The 20151-nt window shown below is 37.7% G+C and overlaps 1 protein-coding gene and 1 pseudogene across 1 annotated transcript; both read right to left on the reverse strand.

Annotated features, from left to right (window-relative positions):
- Positions 1-2431: 2431 nt before the first annotated feature.
- On the reverse strand, positions 2432-3391 carry LOC125353562 (olfactory receptor 14J1-like). Its single transcript, XM_048349255.1, has one exon. The coding sequence runs from the start codon at positions 3389-3391 to the stop codon at positions 2432-2434; it is 960 nt and encodes a 319-aa protein (XP_048205212.1).
- A 6461-nt stretch (positions 3392-9852) lies between these two features.
- Positions 9853-10809, reverse strand: LOC125353563 (annotated as a pseudogene).
- Between the last annotated feature and the right edge of the window lie 9342 nt (positions 10810-20151).

Raw genomic sequence — 20151 nt, forward strand, 5'->3', positions numbered from 1 at the left:
CTCTCTCTCTGTCCTGGGGCTTGAACTCTGGGCCTGAGAACCTGAGAACCATCCCTGAGATTCTTTTCTCAAGTCTAGCACTGTACCACTTGAGCCACAGTGCCACTTCTGGCTTTTTCAGTATATGTGGTGCTGAAGAATCAAACCCTGGGCTTCATGTATGCTAGGTAGGAACTCTACCTTTAGGCCACATTCCCAGCCTCTGTCCCTCTTCTCTTGTGGTCATCTCCAACCCTGGCACTATATGTGTTCATATGCTCTCTGACTTACTGTTTTGTCCTCATTACAATTCAGTGTAATTCTCCACTGTGATTCAATATGGAAAAACATGCTATCGTTCATGACAAGGCCTCACTCTATACCTGTTTGAGATATTAGAAGTCATCAATTGTCTTTTTCCTGCTTGTCTTGCGGGACAAGTCACTGTCACACCTAACCCCCAATATGAGTATAAGGCACGTGGATTATATGGGTTTATTTTGTAGAAAGATTGCTAGTTTCTTCACTAGCAATTCCAGGGCTGCTACTACCATCCTTTCTTTTTTTGGATTTGCATAACCCTCTTGATCAAGGATTAAGAATTATTTTTCAGCCTCCTTTTCATTGTGTCTGTTTCTCTTGGCTTTATGGATGTCCTGTCACTTCTTTTCTTTTCTTTTCTTTTCTTTTTTTTTTGTTTTTGGCCAATCCTTGGCTTTGCACTCAGGGTCTGAGCACTGCCCCTGGCTTCTTTTTGCTCAAGGCTAGCATTCTGCCACTTGAGCCACAGTGCCACTTCTGGCTGTTTTCTATATATGGAGTGCTGAGGAATCAAACCCAGGGCTTCATGTATTTGAGGCAAGCACTCTTGCCACTAAGCCCTATTCCCAGCCCCACTTCTTTTTTAATTCCAACATCCCTCCTCTCTTTTTGTCTTTGGAATAAATTGTATCCTATATGTTCATATGTTTTCATTTTAGCTTTAGTATCCAAATAGGAGGGAAATAATCTACTTTTGTTTTGCTGAACTTGGCTTATTTTGCTAGCTCAGACACAAAGTTCTCAAGGCCTTACTTTGACCTATAAGAAGCTGAGTTAATAGTTGTTCACATCTATGAGAATGTGCAAACAGCAGGATCATGGTCCATGTCAGGTTAACTTACCTTATAGAGCTGGCATAAAAATAAAAGATATGAAGATAATGGACAGTAAGAGATATGGAAAAATTGTTTGGTTTTTCAAAACTTGGCACTCTAATTCTCATAAAGACTTCAGTACAATAAAACCTTTGAATGTTTAAATTAGGATAAGTAATATAGAAAATATATATGTGTGTTTAATCATTACACATTTGAAAATATTAGGAATAGTAAAGTATTGAAAACCTCAACACTTACTAATGTATGTATTTAGCTAGTGTTTGTGTTTCTGGCACCTAGTAGGACATCAACCACTCAATAGTTTCTTTTGGAATATTTGAAAACCAAAATAATAAAAATCCTGTGATCCGCAAAGTGACATGGCCACACCTAGCTGACATATACATGAATAGTTTCATATTTTGGGAAACAATATGGCCAAGTTGAAGAGACAGTTGAAACAGTTGGTACAATTTGAGAAACTAGCCTCATACATTTGCTGGAATTCAGAAGGGGTGAGCTCTAAGTTTTACCATGAATTATAAGCATAACACACTGAAAATAACCACTCCATGTTGCATTGTTAAGGGCTTATTTTCTTATAAATTTTATTGAGTCTTATGGCTTCAAGAGAAATATAATAGTTCAATTGTGTTGATGAACTTAGTAATGACATATAAATTTGTACTAATAGGTAAAATTGATATTTAAAAGACAAAACATTTTAAGTGGACATTTGAAATTAGAAGACTTTTGTAAAAATTTTGAGTTCTTTATGGGTTGAGTTGTTGGTAAATATTTTGACTTTATTTTCTTGTTTTTCTTGTAATATTGCACATTCATGGGTTTTCAGATTGTATTGTGGTTGTTCATATGTCCATGTGTGGACACTTGGTTGCATGTACATGTATTTGGAAGATTAGAAAGTATAGGATCCATGTGAAAGAGTCACAATTGTTAACTTTTCTTACTATAACACAACAAGATGGTTTCACTGTCTTAAGTAAAGAAATGCCATTTGGTGTAAACCAATTGTACAATTCTTCGGGGGGAGGAGAAAGGGGAGGAGGGGGGAATGAGGGAGGAAGTAACAAGTAGAACAAGAAATGTACTCAATGCCTTTCATTTGAATCTGTAACCCCTCTGTATCACACTTTGACAATAAAGAAAAAAAAGAAATGTAATGAAGTGTTCATATGATAAAAATGTACATATCATTGATCTATTGAAAAAAGTTACTGCTTTCTATGATCATTAAATGATGAAGAAATTGCAATTGCTAAAGGACTACATGCGTATACTATGTAAACACACTAACAACACAAGAGATAAGCTTTGTTCCCAGTGAAATAGCTACCCAACAGTAACTTCGCTAAAGCTTCCTTTAGTGCCTCATTTTTCAGGCTGTAGATAATTGGATTGAGTGTTGGAGGAATTACTGCATAAAAAATGGATAACATAAGGTCCAAAGCAGTTGGAGAATCTGAAGTTGGTTTGAAGTAGGCACAGATGGCTGTGGAGAGGAAAAATGAGACGACAAAAAGGTGGGGTAGGCAGGTGGAGAAGACCTTAGATCGGCCTTCAGCAGAGGGGATTCTTAGGACTGTGGAGAATAGGTGGATGTAGGAGAAGGCAATGGAGATGAAACAGCCTAAGGCCACCAGAGACACAAATGCAGCCACTCCAAAGAATGCAAGGTAATCATTGGAGCAGGAGGACTTAAGTAATTGGGGAATGTCACAGAAAAACTGGTGGATGATTTTGGCCCCACAGAATGTGATAGAAAATGTGGCAGTTGTGTACATAATTCCTGAGATGCCTCCACTTACCCATACAGCTGTCACAGCTCTCTTACACTTTCTGGGATCCATGATGAGCTCATAGTGCAGTGGGTAGCAAATGGCTACATAGCGGTCATAAGACATCACCGTGAGAATGGCCAACTCAGCCGAGCCCAAAGACGTGAAGAAGAAAACCTGGAGCACGCACTGAGCATAGGAAATATAACCATTTCCCGTGAGGGAATTGTCAATGGACTGGGGGACGGTAACAGAGATGAAGGAGGCATCCAGAAGGGAAAGTTGCTTCAGGAAGAAATACATTGGAGATTGGAGATGCTCGTCCAGTGTTGTGATGGTAATAATGGTGAAGTTGCTTGTCAAGGCCAAAAGGTACATGACCAAGAACAGGAAAGCTTGTAAGAGCTGCAGATGAGGATTCTCAGAAAACCCCGTGAGGAGGAATCCATTCTTTTCAGTTTTATTTGTAATCATACTGAAAATAAAAAGTGTGCAGCACCTAGAAAATGAAAGGTTATGGTAAATTTAAAAATACTGAAAGCTATTGTTTATTTTTATATCATCATTTATTTTAATAAGTGATCGTTAAGGAATTGTTATTTCTCTGCTAGATTTTGGAATTACTGTAGTATTTAGTATTAAAGCATGAGTAATTTGAACCTTGTTTATTCCTGAATCCTACCTAGCCATCAATATGGTCATCATTTTGAAAGGCTTATTTTGGATGTAGGGGACAAATGTGTAGAGTCAATGCTGTTCCCATTACTGTTTTATTTAATTGATGTCCTATTGCAATCAACATTAAAAATATGTTGAAATCTGAGTGCTGGTTGTGTCTTACACATTGTAAGTTTAGCTACTCAGCAGGCAAGATCTGAGGACCGTGGTTTGAAGCCAGCCTGGGCAGAAAAGTCTGAGAGATTCTTAACTCTAATTAACCACCATAAAAGCTAGAAGTGTAGCTATGGCTCAAGTGATAGAGTGCTAGCCTTGAAATATATCTCAGGGTTCAGGGACAGAACCTAGGCTCTAAGTTTAAGTCTCAGAAGTAGCTGTGTATGCACACACACCCACACACACCCACATCTGAAAAGTGCTAAAAATTGCAAACATTCATTGTCTCATTTTATTATGTTACATATTTTGGTATCAAGTAACTTCTACTTGATCACTTTATTTCCCTGTTCTTAATATAAGTTTTATCTGATGACATAATCAATTTTTTTTACCATTTATTACAGTAAAGATACTTGTAGTGAAAATATAGCTAATTTAAATGGTGCTCAAGTGTGAGAAAATCAAATACACAGTATACAACTTGAGAAAGAGACTACGAGTATACTTGATTTATATTTCAGAGAAGAGAGAAAACATTTTTTCCTTTATGATCCAGAATTTTAACTATTGTGCCATAGAAATTAGCAAAAATTCACCCCTCACTGCACTGTAGATAGGTATATTGTGTGTGGGGAGTCATTAATAACAACTCCCACACATTTGCATATTTTTACTTCCATTGAAGAATTAAGTCAACAGCTGAAAAAAAAGCCTGCTGTGATAGTAGTTTGAAATTTTCCAACATTCCAAACGATGTGAAATGTTGTGAGATTTTGTGTGTGTGTGTGTGTGTGTGTGTGTGAGAGAGAGAGAGAGAGAGAGAGAGAGAGAGAGAAAGAGAGGCAGAGAGAGAGTCTTATTCTGAGAAATGATACTTAGGAGAATTGTAAACTTTGAAGTCAATGTGCTTCTCCATTACTTACCAGTATATGAACTACTTTTGCCCTCTACTTCCAATCTCTTTCCTTGCCTCTCTCCCATCTTCTCTTTTGTGAAGAATAACGTTACAATATAAACATTCCTTTTCTTTTGAATGTTCCACGTGCAACGTTCTCCTTTTTATTTCATCCCCGCCCCTCTTTGGTTTATCCTCTGTTGTCAGTTGTTTTTATTTTGGTACTCTGTGGCTTGTATAAACCTTCCTTCTCTTTGCCTGTCAGACGTCAGTGGCTTCATATTGCAACACATGTGGCAACTAAATTAACTTCAAATTTTCTAAATTTTGCTTTAACTGCCACACCTAAAAGCCTCTTGATAGTTATTCCACAAATATGAATCACAAGTTGAATCTAACTCGAATATCATGAGACTTGATATTTCCTCAGGCCACATATCACAACTTTCCATGTGCTTCATTTTTGTGACATTTTTCCTTGAAATCTTTAAATTGTACAAAGCATCATTATCAATTTTTATTCACTTAATATTTTAATTTGCCAATTGATAAAAATGGCCATCAAGAAACAGTAAATAAAATATTGATATTTTGAGCACTTTTAAAAGACAGTGTGATAGATTTCATCAAAATATAGATTTAAATTCACAAAACTAGTGTAATCTTCTTTTAGTCTTTTTAGTCTCCCTTTCATGGGAAATATGAATTGCAGAAAATTTATATAACAAAATCAAGATATACATTCAAACACTTAGCTTCAGTAATTCATATCACTTTCTCCTACCTAAGACCTATTAACATAAAAAAGCTACTGTGGAACTTTGGGGGAATGCTACAATGCCATTAGCAAACATCTCTCTAGAGATTTGTTTCTTTTACTGATATTAGTGATTGTTTGGAGGAGTGTTACTCTTTATTTGTAGAACAACATGATATATTAGCCTTTTCCATTTTCCTGGTTTTCCTCCAATGGTCCCTAATCGTAATCTGTTTGTATGAACTAACCATATCGACTTTTTAAATGGCCACATTTTCTATAAGGCCAGCTCCCTTCCTTGTTAAAATGAATAGTGCTGCTTTGGTTAATTCAACTTGAAGAATTGAATACTTAGTCAGCATTGCCATAATCCTTTACCTCTTCCTTTATCCCAGTTTGGAAAATGTACCACAGTATTCTTGATGAATGGGTAAATCATGAGAGAAACTAATACCAATTCAGATATATATTCTCACAGGGATTTTTTAAACCCATATTATTTCCCTTGAGAAAGAGTTTGTTTTTTTAAGGGAGGAGGCTTTGATACAAAATTTTAAATTGAATGATGAAAGTATTCTGCCTCTCTATGGAGTTGGAACCATTAAAATTTCCACACTAATTGGGCCTGGCTTAGAAGGCTGTGTAGGTAGAGGTTTTTCTGTCTATAAATCTATGGCTATCAAACTTTAGAAGACATATGAATTGCAGGGAGAGCTTATTAAAAACAGGGATCTGCATATTCTGAAATTTGGTTTCAGAAGGTCTCATGTATTTTTATTATGTTACCTCTTCTGTCTTATTTGGCTGACGTTGGCCAGCTTGATTTTCTTTCTTATTAAGGCTTTCCTAAAAAGAAGATAACTTGACAGGAACAAAGTATAAACATTGAAACTTGATCCATAAGAATGTCTGCAAATATAGATAAGTTTCCAGTGAAAGAGGCTGACAGTAAAAGCTGGGACATATATATATATATATTTATATATATATTATTTTATAATATATAATATTTTATATTATATATTTTTTATTATATATAATATGATATTATATATATTTATATTAATATATTTATATTATATATTTATATTTATATACGGGTGTGTGTGTGGTGTGTGTGGTGTGTGTGTGTTCATAAGATTTCACAACAAGACAAAACAAATCACTCAAACATTATGATCACCTCAGACACAGTTTTGATGGGGTAGGGCTTGAGTTTATAGTCACTCTTCAGTCAGAAACCTCAGAAACAAACGGACATAACACAAAATAACAAATAGACAAAACACGGTGGATGCACACTTTTTCAACAATTACAAGTGAACACATTGCAGACATTGTAGCATAGGGAGAATTTAACTCAATCAGGGTTAGATGTAGAGCTGGAATTATAATTTTTTAAGGCAAGCATAAAAATAGCTTTGTAACTTTGGGGTGTTTGAGTGTGGACACTAAAACAATCATAAAGGAAAAAAATCAATAATCTGGAGTGCATCACAATGAAAGGCATTTTGATAGAAAATATCAGACAAATGAATCAATCTTCCTATATATACTTGCAGACACAGAGATATTCATTTATGTACGTGTAACATTTTTTTTGAAAAACCTCATTTAAAAATGAGCAAAATCCCCTGGTGCTGGTGGTTTACACCTGTAATCCTAGTTGCTCAGGAGGTTAAGATCCGAGTACCTTGGTACAAATCCAGCCTGAGTAAGAAAATCCATGAGACTCTTGTCTCCAATTCAACATCCCTTCCCTATCCCCCCAAACACACCCAGACCTGGAAGAGAAGCTGTGCCTCACAGTGGTAGAAGACAAGCCTTGAGCAAAAAAGCATTCTGGACAGCATTCAGGGCTTGAGTTCAAACCCAGGACCTACAGAAAAAAAGAACAAAATCTTTGAATATACTGCTACGAGTAAAAATACATGAACGACTAAACATTTTAAAAAAAGAATCACACACAGTGAAGTGATATGTCCACTAAACACACTTTCTTTCTAGAAGCCTTTATGCATCAATGGGTGGAACTACCTAATATAAAGTTTTCAGTAAGGGAAAAGAAGATGCTGGATGGTTATCTCAGTCAGTAGTGAAGTATTTTTATTTTATAGTTGATATGCATACACAAAACCCCACATTTTGGAGGCAAAGCATTTTCAAAGAGAGATATATAAAGGAGATGGAATGCAGAAAAAACAACAACAAAGAAACACTGGTTTGATGTATTCAGCAGACGGTTGGGTGTTGTCTTTTGATCCAACTATCCAATCTATATCTTTTGATGAGAGAATCAAGTTAATTAATATTAGGTGTGGTATCATGTTTTCCCCCTAGATGATTTGTTTCTTCCTCCATGTTCATCTGCTCATCTGGTAGAGTCTGTTTTCTCTACCTATTCATGTTAATGTTGATGTTCTATATGAAAGATGTCTTTAAGTATCTTCTGTAGTTTTAGTTATTTTGCATGGAATATCTATTTGCTCTTAGGTTGTGAATGAAAACGAGGATGGATACAATATTCTGCATTAGCAATTGTTTGCCTTCAGTGATTGAAATAATGCTAAATAAAGTAAGTCAGGCCCAGAGAGACAAAGGATGCATGTTTTCTCTCATACCTAGAAGCTAGATCTAGTTAATAAATATCCAAGCAAACACATACAGGATAGTATCCATGTGTACACAAACATAATAGTCAAAGTATAATATTTGCAAAGGAAAATTAAACAATGAATTGATGGTTCACCAAAATACCAGGAAATTAGTCCTTGAAAGGGATGGGGGTGAGTCAGGGAAAGGGTCAGGCAAATGAAGAGAGAAAGGAGAGTGGGAGAATGCAGTCATAACATTCAATGCATATCCTATAAAACTGGGAAAATTGAGGGAGAGGGACTGGGTCAGGAGGAATGGGAGAATGATGAAAGGGTTGATATCAATCAAGGTTTATTGTATTTATAAACTGACTTGTTAAATAGCTCAATGGTACCAATTAAGATAATAAAAATATAATTAAAATAGGTGTGATTTCTTATGTATTAGTTTACTAAATGTGGAGCAAAATTTTAATCATTTAGTCTCAGTTTTCTAAAGAATACTTGCCTCAAAGGTCTATAATTAGTAAATTAACACAATGTAACATTCAAAGGTAGCTATTGTTGTCATCTGTATAACAGTTGCTGGATTTCCTTAAAAAAGATCACAGACTACACCTAAGAAAATGCCAGATATCAATGGCTCATGCCTGTAATCCTAGCTACTCAGGAGGCTAAGATTTGAGGATTGCGGTTCAATGGCTCAAATCCGGGTCGCAATCCTCAGATCTCAGCCTTCTGAGTACCTGGGATTACAGGTATGAGCCACCAAGCGATTCAAAGATAGCCCAGACAGGAAAGGCCATAAGACTCTTATTTCCAATTAACTACTAGAAAGTGGTGATGTGGTTCAGGTGGTAGAGCTCTAGCCTTGAGTTGAAGAGCTCAGGGACATCACCCAGGCCAAGAGTTCAAGCTCCACCACTGACAAAGGAAATAAAAAGGAGATGGAGGAAGAAAACTGCTAGTTTGAATTGCACCTTTACTACTTTATATTTGTAAACTTCATGAAAATTAATTTCCTCCAAATTTAGTGTCATCATTAGTAGAAAGGGAACAATATAGCAGAAAAGTTATTTGCTGGGATTTAGAAAATAATGAATATAAAGCACTTGTCCATTTATTATAGGCAGAATACATTGTGCAACTCACTATTCTAATATTTAATATGGGAGATATGTATATAAGTATCATATATAAAATAAGTATATGTATCATATATAAGAATCTTTGAAGTCCACTGGAAATTACATATATACAGTACTGCTTTGCTATCGCATAAATATAGTTGACTTAACTGATGTCAGTTTGGGATGCATTTGTTAAATCCAACTATAAATACATTGGTCATGCCACAAGCCAATTACTTTTCCTTTATTTCACAGATATTTAAAAAAAAGATGTACTAAAATAATACTTGGCTTGAAGGAATGGAAAAAAGCCATTATCCTTAGAAGCAAGTTTTTTTTTTGAAAAATTATATCTTGAGACTAACATAAAAATTAGAAAAGTTTGCTGGGCACTGGTGGCTCACATCTCTAATCCTAGCTACTCTGGAGACTGAGATTTGAGGATCACAGTTCCAAGCCAGCCAGGGTAGGGAAGTCCACAAAACTCTTATCTCCAATTAGCCACCAGAAAAACCGAATTGGAGCTGTGGCTCAAGTGATAGTGTACCAGCTTTGAGCACAAAAGTTGAGAGACAGGACCCAGGCACTGTGTTCAAGTCCCACAACCAACCCCCTCCCTCCCTGTCTACCACATAGAAGAGTTGGAATGGAGTTCTGGAAAGAAATAAGACTCAACCTTTGCCCAATCTGAAACATAGTAAACAGGGCCATTTTATTAGAGTTTAAATAGGGATTTTAAATACTTTTCTCTGAGAAAATTCTTCTTTAGACAGCACCTTTCTCAGCGCTGCCTTCCTGGCTTCGTTTCGCAAGCTGTAGACGACTGGATTGAGTGTGGGAGGGATCACAGTGTAGAATACGGCGAACATGAGGTCCATAGCGGATGGGGAGTCAGAAGGAGGCCTCAGAAACTCAAAGCCTGCGGTTGAGAGGAAGAAGGTGACCACGAATAAGTGTGGGAGGCAAGTGGCAAAGACCTTGGTATGGCCCTCGGCGGATGGGATTTTCATCACGGCTGAGAAGATGCGAACATAGGAGAGCATGATGGAGAGGAGACAGAGAAACGCCATGGAGGTTGTGAAGGCAGCCATGGCAAGTTCATGGACGAATTCATAGGAACAGGCTAGCTTCAGCATCTGAGGAACGTCACAGAAGAACTGGTGAATCACACGCTCCCCACAAAGAAGAATAGAAAAGTTCACAGCCGTGTGTGCTAGCCCGGAGAGACCTCCAGCACTCCACGCAGCCATCACCGCCCGGCTGCAGGCCTTTGGGTTCATAATGGTCTCATAGTGCAGTGGTTGACAGATGGCTGCATACCGGTCGTAAGACATCACAGTGAGGATGGCCACTTCTGACGACGCCAGGGCAATGAAGAAGAACACCTACAGAACACACTGACCAAGAGAAATGTAACCGTTGCCCATCAGTGAGTTTGCAATGGACTGGGGGACTGTGACAGAGATGCAGCAGAGGTCCAAGAGAGAAAGATGCTTCAAGAAGTAATACATGGGAGAATGCAAACGAGGATCCAAGGTAATTATGGTGATGATGAGAAGGTTGCCTGTTCAAGCCAGCAGGTATATTACCATAAAGAGCAGTGCATATAAAATCTGAAGCCTTCAATCATCAGAAAACCCCATGAGGAGGAATCCTGTCTCTGAGGTCAAGTTGATCATAGTTACTGATGATTCAAAGCTTACTTCCGTGTAAGAAGCCAAAGAAGAACAAGAAAATAATATGTGGTGTTTACGATAACTATTTGTCAATTATCATGGTTTCCTTAGCCTAGAGTTACTGATATTAGGATAAAATCATCAACATTGTGGTTAATCTTGAGTGGTGGGAAAACATATTAGCAAAAAGAATTAGCAATTCAGAACTCAAAATTTGAAGTGTGGTCAACAAGTCTTTAGCATTTTATTTTGAAGCATAGTTTCAGTTGTCAGTGCTGGAAAACTTGATTGAAAAGATGGAAGTGATTTTTTTCTTTCAATAAATCTTTGAAAATGATACTGATACATAATCATCATCATATATATGGTATTTTGGTATTGGAATGATGTGCCAAGCTTCATGCATTAAGTGTCTCAAAAGAAGTTACTCATAGGATCTCAGAAATGGATATAGGAAAAACCTACAGGCAAATATAGGAGAGGTGTCATATTAAAGCACTGTCATATATTTCTCATTTTTTCCATACTCTTTGTCTTATACATAAGTTAATCAGATTTGGAGAGAGGAAGGGGAAGCACAAAAATGGTGGGACAAAGGGTGAACCAATTCAACAGTGAAACCCACTAGACACTCTGTTGGAAATGAACTATGTAATTTGAAAGGAGGAAAGTTGGGAAGGAAAGAACTGAGAGAAAAGGTGGGAGGGGGTGACACTGTTCAAAAGAAAATGTTCTCATTGCTTGATTATATAACTGTAACCGCTCTGTACATCACTTTGGCAATTATTTTTTTTAAAGATTATGTTTGGTTGGTTGGAATGAACTCTCAAGAGCAACCTTGAAGAGCAAAACGTATCTTAAAATTTTAAGATCACACTGTACTCCACAAATATGTGTAATTATTAGGTGTCCATTACAAATCAAATAAGAATAATTTTTTTTAATAGTAACAGGACACCAAGCATTTAATCCTGACCTATGATCTTTCAGAGATCTGGTGAATAAGAATACATTGTCTCCACAGAATACCACTTAATTTTCAAATATTGAGAAGGACGTAGAGCTATATTTTCATTAAATTCATTTCTTAAATATAACCATCTAATAGATTAAAAACAATCCTACATGCTGGATATAACTTAATTGCTGAAGGAGTTATTTTTGAAATGCACTATTATCGTAGAATTTTAGTGTGACTGTTGTCAGAATTATTTTAAGTGGTTTTTGCTTACTTATTTGTTTGTTTATTTGTTGATGATACTGAGATTTGAGCTCAGGACCTCATATTTTCTACTACTTGAATCATGTCCTCAGCATATTTAAAAAAATGGACACTTTGAAAGGTAAATTAGTATTACTGCCATTAATTTTCTCAAACTTAGTGAAACTATATTTTTCATGTCTGAAACATCATGTTTCCTGCAACCTTGACAAGGAATCTAATATACAGGAATGAAATAATAGTTACTGAATGGAGTAAACAAGTGTGGTTACAAATCTATATGAACCAAACATAAAGCTATCAAGCTACATGAGTTACTCCATCAGATATTGTAGTCTGTTCTGTTTACTAATCCTTAAGCCTTGGGAAGAAAGGTTAAAAACAAACCACTTTAACAGGTATCTTATCATTTTTCCTATAATTTATTTTGAGGAAATCATTGAAACGAACTTAAGGAGATATATTTTTCTACAAAGAATAGTCTTAGGGCTAGATGAGGCCTAAGTTCATAAACTCTAGCCCCTGTCTCCAATTAACTCAGTATGGCAACAGGGTTGGGAGAGAGAGAGGGCTTTTTTTTCTCTCACTTTTCTTAATTTTGTGGCATGTACAATGAATGCTTGATTGCATTCTACTCCTTATCCCCCCCTTCATTCATCTACGCCTCTCCCCTTGAATCCCCCTTGGATGTACCCATTTCCCAGTGCTGATTCTGCTGGTCTTTGACCTAATCTTGCAAAACATTTATACTATCTGAGATCTGCATCGAATCTATTATACTTCAGTTATACTTATAGCTCAAAAAATTAAACCCTCAAAATTAAATCCATAAAGAAACAACAACCCAACTGATAAATGGGCTACTGACTTAAAGACTTATCAGAAGAAGTGAAAATGGACAATAGACACATGAAGAAATGTTCAATATCTCTCACCATAAAGGAAATACAAATCAAAACAACACGGAGATTCTACCTCATCCCAGTTAGAATAGCCACAATCAAGAAAACAGAAACAAATGCTGGTAAGCATGCAGCCAAAAGGGAACTCTAATGCACTGTTGGTGGGCTAGAAAACTCTGGAAAACAGTATGGAGATTCCTCAAAAAACTAAATATAGAAGTACCCTGTGATTCAGCAATTCCACTCTTGGGCATTTAGCCCATAAAACATAAACAAGGTTACAGAAAGCCACCAGCACAACCATTTTCATTGCAGCATCACCATAGCCAAGATATGGAATCAGCCCAGATGTCCCACAATGGATGAATGCATGAAGAGAAGTAGTATATATACACAATGAAATTTTACTCATTCATTGGAAAGAATGATATTTACCATTTGTAAGGTAATAAAAATACTTGAGTTATATTATGTGAAGTAAGCCAGACCCAGAGAAACAAAAGTTGCACGTTTTCCCTCATTTGTGGTAAATAGAATGTACCTATAAGTAAACATGTTGGGTGATATGCAAGTGTCTATAAAACTTTTTTTCTGAACTTCGTCCTCCTATTTTTGAACTCTCATATGTCAAAACTATTTTCTTGAAAACACATGTACTTTCAGTAATCCAGCTCTTCTAATATGCTTTATAAACTTCTCTGAAGAAATTAAAATTGTTACTGAAATCTTCTCTCAACAGTTTTCTCCTTGTTTCTTGGGAGGAGGCTTTGCCATTCACTTCAATGAGCAAACATAGATCAGTCCCTCAATTTCCTACTTAGAGACAAAAGAAATTACTACTACTACTACCTCTCTCTCTCTCTCTCTCGCACTTGCTCTTTGTCTTTATGTGTATGTGTGTATACATGTGTGTATAAAAAATGCCATGTCAAACTACATTATTAATCATATTCATTGACTGAGATTTTTTAATGGTGTTAATATGCATAATATATAAGTATATATTATTCAGTATATAGAATATACTTCTCATTCACTTAAAAGACATAGAGAACCCCTTGTTTCACACTTAGTACATATTTAGTCTCCATTATTTTTATGCTGTAGTTCCACACATGTATGAATCTTTGTAACCCCTTCCTTTTCTCAAATATATAACATTATTCTGACATTTTTCTTTTCAACCACCTCTGTTCTATTGGCTCTACACCCCTTGCTATTGTATGTTTTCTTTTTTTTCTCCAATTTTTATTATCAAACTGATGTATAGAGAGGTTACAGTTTCATCAGGTAGGCATTGGATACATTTCTTGTACTGTTTGTTACCTTGTCCCTCATACCCCCCTACCCCCTCCCCCTTACCCTTTCCCTCCCTGTGGTGTTCAGTTCACTTAGACCAAACAGTTTTGCAACTATTGCTTTTGTAGTTGTTTTTCCTTTTTTACCCTGTGTCTCTCAATTTTGGTATTCCCTTTCAATTTCCTAGTTCCAATACCAGTATACACAGTTTCAAATATACTCAGATAAGATTACAGAGATAGTGTAGGTACAACCACAGGAAGGTTATACAAGAACATCATCAATAATAGAAGCTACAGATACACATGTGACATTGAAAGTAGTTACAACAGTGATATAACAATTGTTGCCATAACATGGAGTTCATTTCACTTAGCATCATCTTAGGTGTTCATAAGGGTATAGCTATTGGTCCTTGTGATGCTCTGCTATGACTTGCCTAAATCTGTACTAATTATTCCCAATAAGGGAGACCATAGAGTCCATGTTTCTTTGGGTCTGGCTCACTTCACTTAGTATAATTTTTTCCAAGTCCTTCCATTTCCTTACAAATGGGACAATGTCATTCTTTCTGATAGAGGCATAAAATTCCATTGTGTATATGTACCACATTTTCCTGATCCATTCGTCTACTGAGGGGCATCTGGGTTGGTTCCAGATTCTCGCTATGACAAATTGTGCTGCGATGAACATTGTTGTGCTGGTGGCTTTAGTGTGTTCTTGTTTGTGGTCTTTTGGGTAACTACCCAAAAGTGGGGCTGCTGGGTCATAGGGGAGTTCTATATTTAGCCTTCTGAGGAATCTCCATACTGCTTGCCAGAGTGTCTGAACCAGTTTACATTCCCACCAACAATGAAGTAGGGTTCCCTTTTGGCCACATCCCCTCCAACAATTGTTATTGTTAGTTTTCTTGATATATGACATTCTTACTGGGGTGAGATGGAATCTCAATATTGTTTTGATTTGCATTTCTTTTATGGCCAGTGATGTAGAGCACTTTTTCATATGTCTCTTGGCCATTCTCATTTCCTCATCAGAGAAGTCTCTTTGTAAGTCGTTAGCCCACTTGATGAGGGGCTATTAGTTCTTTGCGATTTTGTTTTGGAAGAGGGTAATTTTTTAGTTCTACATATATTTTAGATATGAGGCCTTTTTCCGTTGAATGGCCAGTAAAGATCTTCTCCCAGTCTGTGGGCTTTCTGTTTATCTGCATGCTATGTCCTTTGCCATGCAGAAGCTCTGCAGTTTGATGCAGTCCCATTTGTCCAAACTTTCTTTGATTTGTAGCCTTTCTGGGTCTTTGTTAAGGAAGTTCCATCCTGTGCCAAGGAGCCCAAGTGTTTCTCCTACTACTTCCTTTAGTGTTTTCATGGTGTCTATTTTGATTTCTAGGTCTTTAATCCATTTGGAATTGATTTTGGTGCAGGGTGATATATAAGGATCTAGTTTTAGTTTGTTGCATGTGTTGAGCCCGTTTTGCCAGCACCATTTGTTAAGGAGGCTATCTTTCTACCATACTATTGTTTTAGCTCCTTTATCAAAGATTAAGTAGGCGTAGTTTTGTGGGTTCATTTCTGGGTCTTCAATTCTGTTCCATTGGTCTTCAGGCCTGTTCCGGTGCCAATACCAAGCTGATTTTATTACTATAGCTTTATAATACAGCTTGAAGTTGGGTATTGTAATTCCTCCAGCACTGTTCTTTCTGCTTAGGATTGTTTTTGCTATTCTAGATCTTCTATTGTTCCATATGAATTTCTGGATTGCTTCCTCTATTTCACCAAAAAATGGTGTTAGGATATTTATGGGTATTGCATTGAATTTGTAGATAGCCTTTGGCAATATTGCCATTTTGATTATATTAATCCTTCCAATCCAGGAGCATGGGAGGTTTTTCCATTTCCTTCGTTCTGACTTAATTTCGTTTTTCAAGGTTTTAAAGTTCTCCCCAAAGAGGTCTTTCATTTCTTTGGTTAAGGTTATTCTTAGGTATTTTAGGTTTTTGGGGGATATTGCAAATGGAGTTGCTTTCCTGATTTCAGCCTCGGTGTTCGGCTCGTTAGCATAGAGAAAGGCCGTTGATTTTTGAAGGTTTATTTTATATCCTGCAACTTTGCCAAAGTTTTGGATCAGCTCTAGTAGCTTGGGGGTAGAGTCTATGGGATTCTTTAGGTATAGGATCATGTCATCTGCGAAGAGAGAAAGTTGAACTTCATCTTTTCCTACTTGGATCCCCTTTATATTTTCTTCTTGCCTAATTGCTCTGGCTAGGAATTCTAGTACTATGTTGAAGAGCAGGAGAGAGAGTGGACATCCCTGCCTTGTTCCTGATTTTAAAGGGAATGGCTTTAATTTTTCCCCATTTACAGTTATGCTTGCTGTTGGTTTGTCATAAACTGCCTTGATTATATTCAGGAATGTTCCCTGCAATCCCAGTTTTTCCAGGGCTTTTAGCATAAATGGGTGCTGGATTTAATCGAACGCTTTTTCCGCATCCAGAGATAAAACCATGTGGTTCTTTACCTTGCTCTGGTTGATGTGGTGGATTGCATTAATTGACTTGCATATATTAAACCAACTTTGCATCCCTGGAATGAATCCAGTTTGATTGTGGTGTATGATTTTTTTTGATAACCTGTTGAAGTCGATTAGTCAGAATTTTGTTGAGAATTTTTGCGTCTATGTTCATCAGGGAAATCGGTCTGTAGTCCTCTTTCCGTGATGAGTCGCTGCCTGGTATTGGGATGAGGGTTATACTGGCTTCATAGAATGAGTCTGGTAGTGAACCTTCTCTTTCAGTTTCATTGAAGAGTTTGAGAAATATTGGTATGAGTTCTGTCTTGAAGGCCTTGTAGAATTCTGTAGTGAATCCGTCTGGATCTGGGCTCTTCTTGGATGGGAGATCATTTATTGCCATTTCTATTTCAATACTGGATATGGGTCTGTTTAGAAGGTTTAAATCTTCATGTTTAAGTTTGGGGATATGAATTTTTTCTAGGAAATCATCCATTTCTTCCAAGTTCTCGTATTTTTTGGTATAAATTTTTGCAAAATAGTCCCTTATTATTTTCTGAATTTCGGTTATTTCTGTGGTGCTGTTACTTGTTTCATCTGTCATCTTGTTTATTTGAGTGTGCTGCCTTCGTTTCTTGGTCAGGTTTGCCAGGGGTCTGTCTATCTTGTTGATGTTTTCAAAGAACCAACTCTTTGTTTTGTTGATTCTTTCGATGGTTTTTTCATCTCTAATTGATTTAATCTGATTTGATTTTAATTATTTGCTTCCATCTATTGACTTGGAGTTTGGCTTGTTGTTCTCTCTCAAGGAAATTAAGGTGCTTACATAGGAAAGTAATTTTTAAAGAAAGAGAACGCAAAGAGAGAAATAAAGTAAAAATAGTGGAGGACAGGTGCACAAAAAAGAGAAAAGTTATTTAAAAAATAAAAAAATAATAAAAAGGAAAAAAACCAGAAAAGGAACAACCCAGACAAACAGAAAAGAAAAAAACTTGATAAAACAAACAGGTAAAAATGGAAAACAAACAAAACTATAAAAAACCATTTCAGAAGTGAAAAAACATGTTTGAAAAGAAGAAAGAAAAATGGAGTCCTCCTTGTTTGGGAGGTCTTTCCCCAGTCTCTGGTTTCCTTGCGATGGTCTGCAGTCTATTTTCCTGATTGGCTGGGTTTGACTTGATTTCAGTTTGCAGGGGGTGGTTCTGTTCTGACCCTTCACCCCTGTTGGTGCAATCCTGGGTCTCTATGGTTCGCACAGCGTGCAGGCAGGCCTTGGGCGTCCTCTGTAGATGGGGACTTGAGCAGTCTCAGGAACTGTGGCTCCTCTGTCTGCTGTGGGGCCGCTGCCTTTGATGCCTGGCTTTGAATAGGCTGTGGACTCACCAGGGCGGGGCGCCTCTGGCCCGTTTTACCCGGCTGAGAGTTGCTTGCATGGGGAAGGCTCCTCCCTACTGGGCGGGGTGGCCTCCTTGGTGGAGGAGGCTATGGAATGCAGCTCCATTTCGGGCTGGGAATTGGGCTTCCTCTGTGTCGGGACCTTTTAACTTTCTCAGGAACTGTTTGTTCCCCCCTGTGGTGTTTCCGTCCGACCAGGAGCTGCTCGCCGCTTTTGCTTTAAATTTATAAATTCCAGTGGGCAGGGCGAGGTACCTCTGGCTAAGCTGCAGCCCAGGACACGCCTCCCGCCTGGGCAGGGGTCGTTCTCCTGGGCAGAGCTCGCGGTCACTGTTTGGTCCCTCTTGTCCTTTTCAAAGATGGCTCCTTTGACCTCGCTTTCCCCAGGCCTGATTTAGTTCCAATCTGGTCTGACCCTATGCCAGTGGCGAAGATGGCGCTTTGCTCTGGTGGTGGGGGAAGGGCTGCCTTCCAGTAGCTGCTCTGTGGGCGCGAGTGAGAATATGTTTCGTGGGGTACTCACGCTTTCTCTGTGATTTCAGGTCGTCCGTGCTCAGCCGCCGTCTGGAGTATTTCTCCCTGGTCTATGCTGTGTGTTTTAGCTGCGCGGCTTGCGGGTTGCTGTGCCGGGTGCTGTGCCGGCGCCGGCACTGGTGTGACGGCGGGTCGCTGCCCGGAGCTCACATCTGTGTTTTCAGATGAGCAAAGTCGATTTTTCCTTCCTGGCCAGAATCCCTGTACTGTTAGAACTTACTCTGGCTGTCTTTCTAGGAGTAAATTTTCTATGGAGTGAGAAAACTGCGATGTCGGAGGGAGCTCAGCTAGTGCTCTGCAGCTCCTCCACTGTCTTCCCGGAAGTTCTCTGTATGTTTTCTTTTCTTTGTGATTGTCCTTTCTTAGTCTCTGTATCCAGGTCCTTTTCTTATTAAACAAAGCTGGTACTTTAGGTAAACATTTTGAGTTCCAAGCATGTGATTTTATTGGGCTCTCCCTCAAGGAATGGCCTCAGTGGAAAGTCACTAATTAATAATGTGGTTTTATAAATCCTTACAATTATGTGTTTCATGTAGGGAAAATGAGTATTGTCCATAACTTGTTTTCTTGTGATTAAATTCACAGATTTCTGCAGTAAGTAGTATTTTTTTCTTCTTTATTGTCAAAGTACAGAGGGGTTACAGTTTCATATGTAAAGCAAGTACATTTCTTATCCAACTGATTACCTCCTACCTCATTTCCCCCCCTCCCCAGTTCCCACCTCCCCTCACAAGGAGTATTTTTAAAAATTTGCTTTGGAGGAAAATGTTTTGAGAGAACCCAGGGATTTGTGAGCTTTTGGATCAGTACTAGTAGCTTGTGGGTAGAGTCTATGGGATTCTTTAGGTATAGGATCATGTCATCTGCGAAGAGAGAAAGTTTAACTTCATCTTTTCCTATTTGTATCCCCTTTATATTTTCTTCTTGCCTAATTGCTCTGGCTAGGAATTCTAGTACTATGCTGAAAAGCAGGGGAGAGAGTGGACATCCCTGCCTCGTTCCTGATTTTAAAGGGAATGGCTATAGTTTTTCACCACTTAGAGTTATGCTTGCTGTTGGCTTGTCATAAACTGCCTTGATGATTATATTCAGGAATGTTCCCTGGAATTACTGGAAATACTGAGATTATTTTAATGGTGTTAAAGTGCATAATATATAAATATATTATTTAGTATATAGAATATACTTCTCATTCACTTAAAAGACATAGAGAACCCCTTGTTTCACACTTAGTACATATTTAATCTCCATTCTTTTTATTGCTGTAGTTCCACACATCTATGATTCTCTGCAACCCCTTCCTTTTCTCAAATATATAACATTATTCTGACATTTTTTCTTTTAGAACACCTCTGTTCTTTTGTCTCTACACCCCTTGCTATTGTATGTTTTCTTTTCTTTGTAATTGTCCTTTCTTAGTCTCTGTATCCAGGTCCTTTTCTGATCATCTGCTGAAAATCGTCTCCAAACCACCCCCCCAAC

The sequence above is a fragment of the Perognathus longimembris genome, chromosome 6 (assembly GCF_023159225.1).
Source record: "Perognathus longimembris pacificus isolate PPM17 chromosome 6, ASM2315922v1, whole genome shotgun sequence".
Taxonomy (NCBI): Eukaryota; Metazoa; Chordata; class Mammalia; order Rodentia; family Heteromyidae; genus Perognathus; species Perognathus longimembris.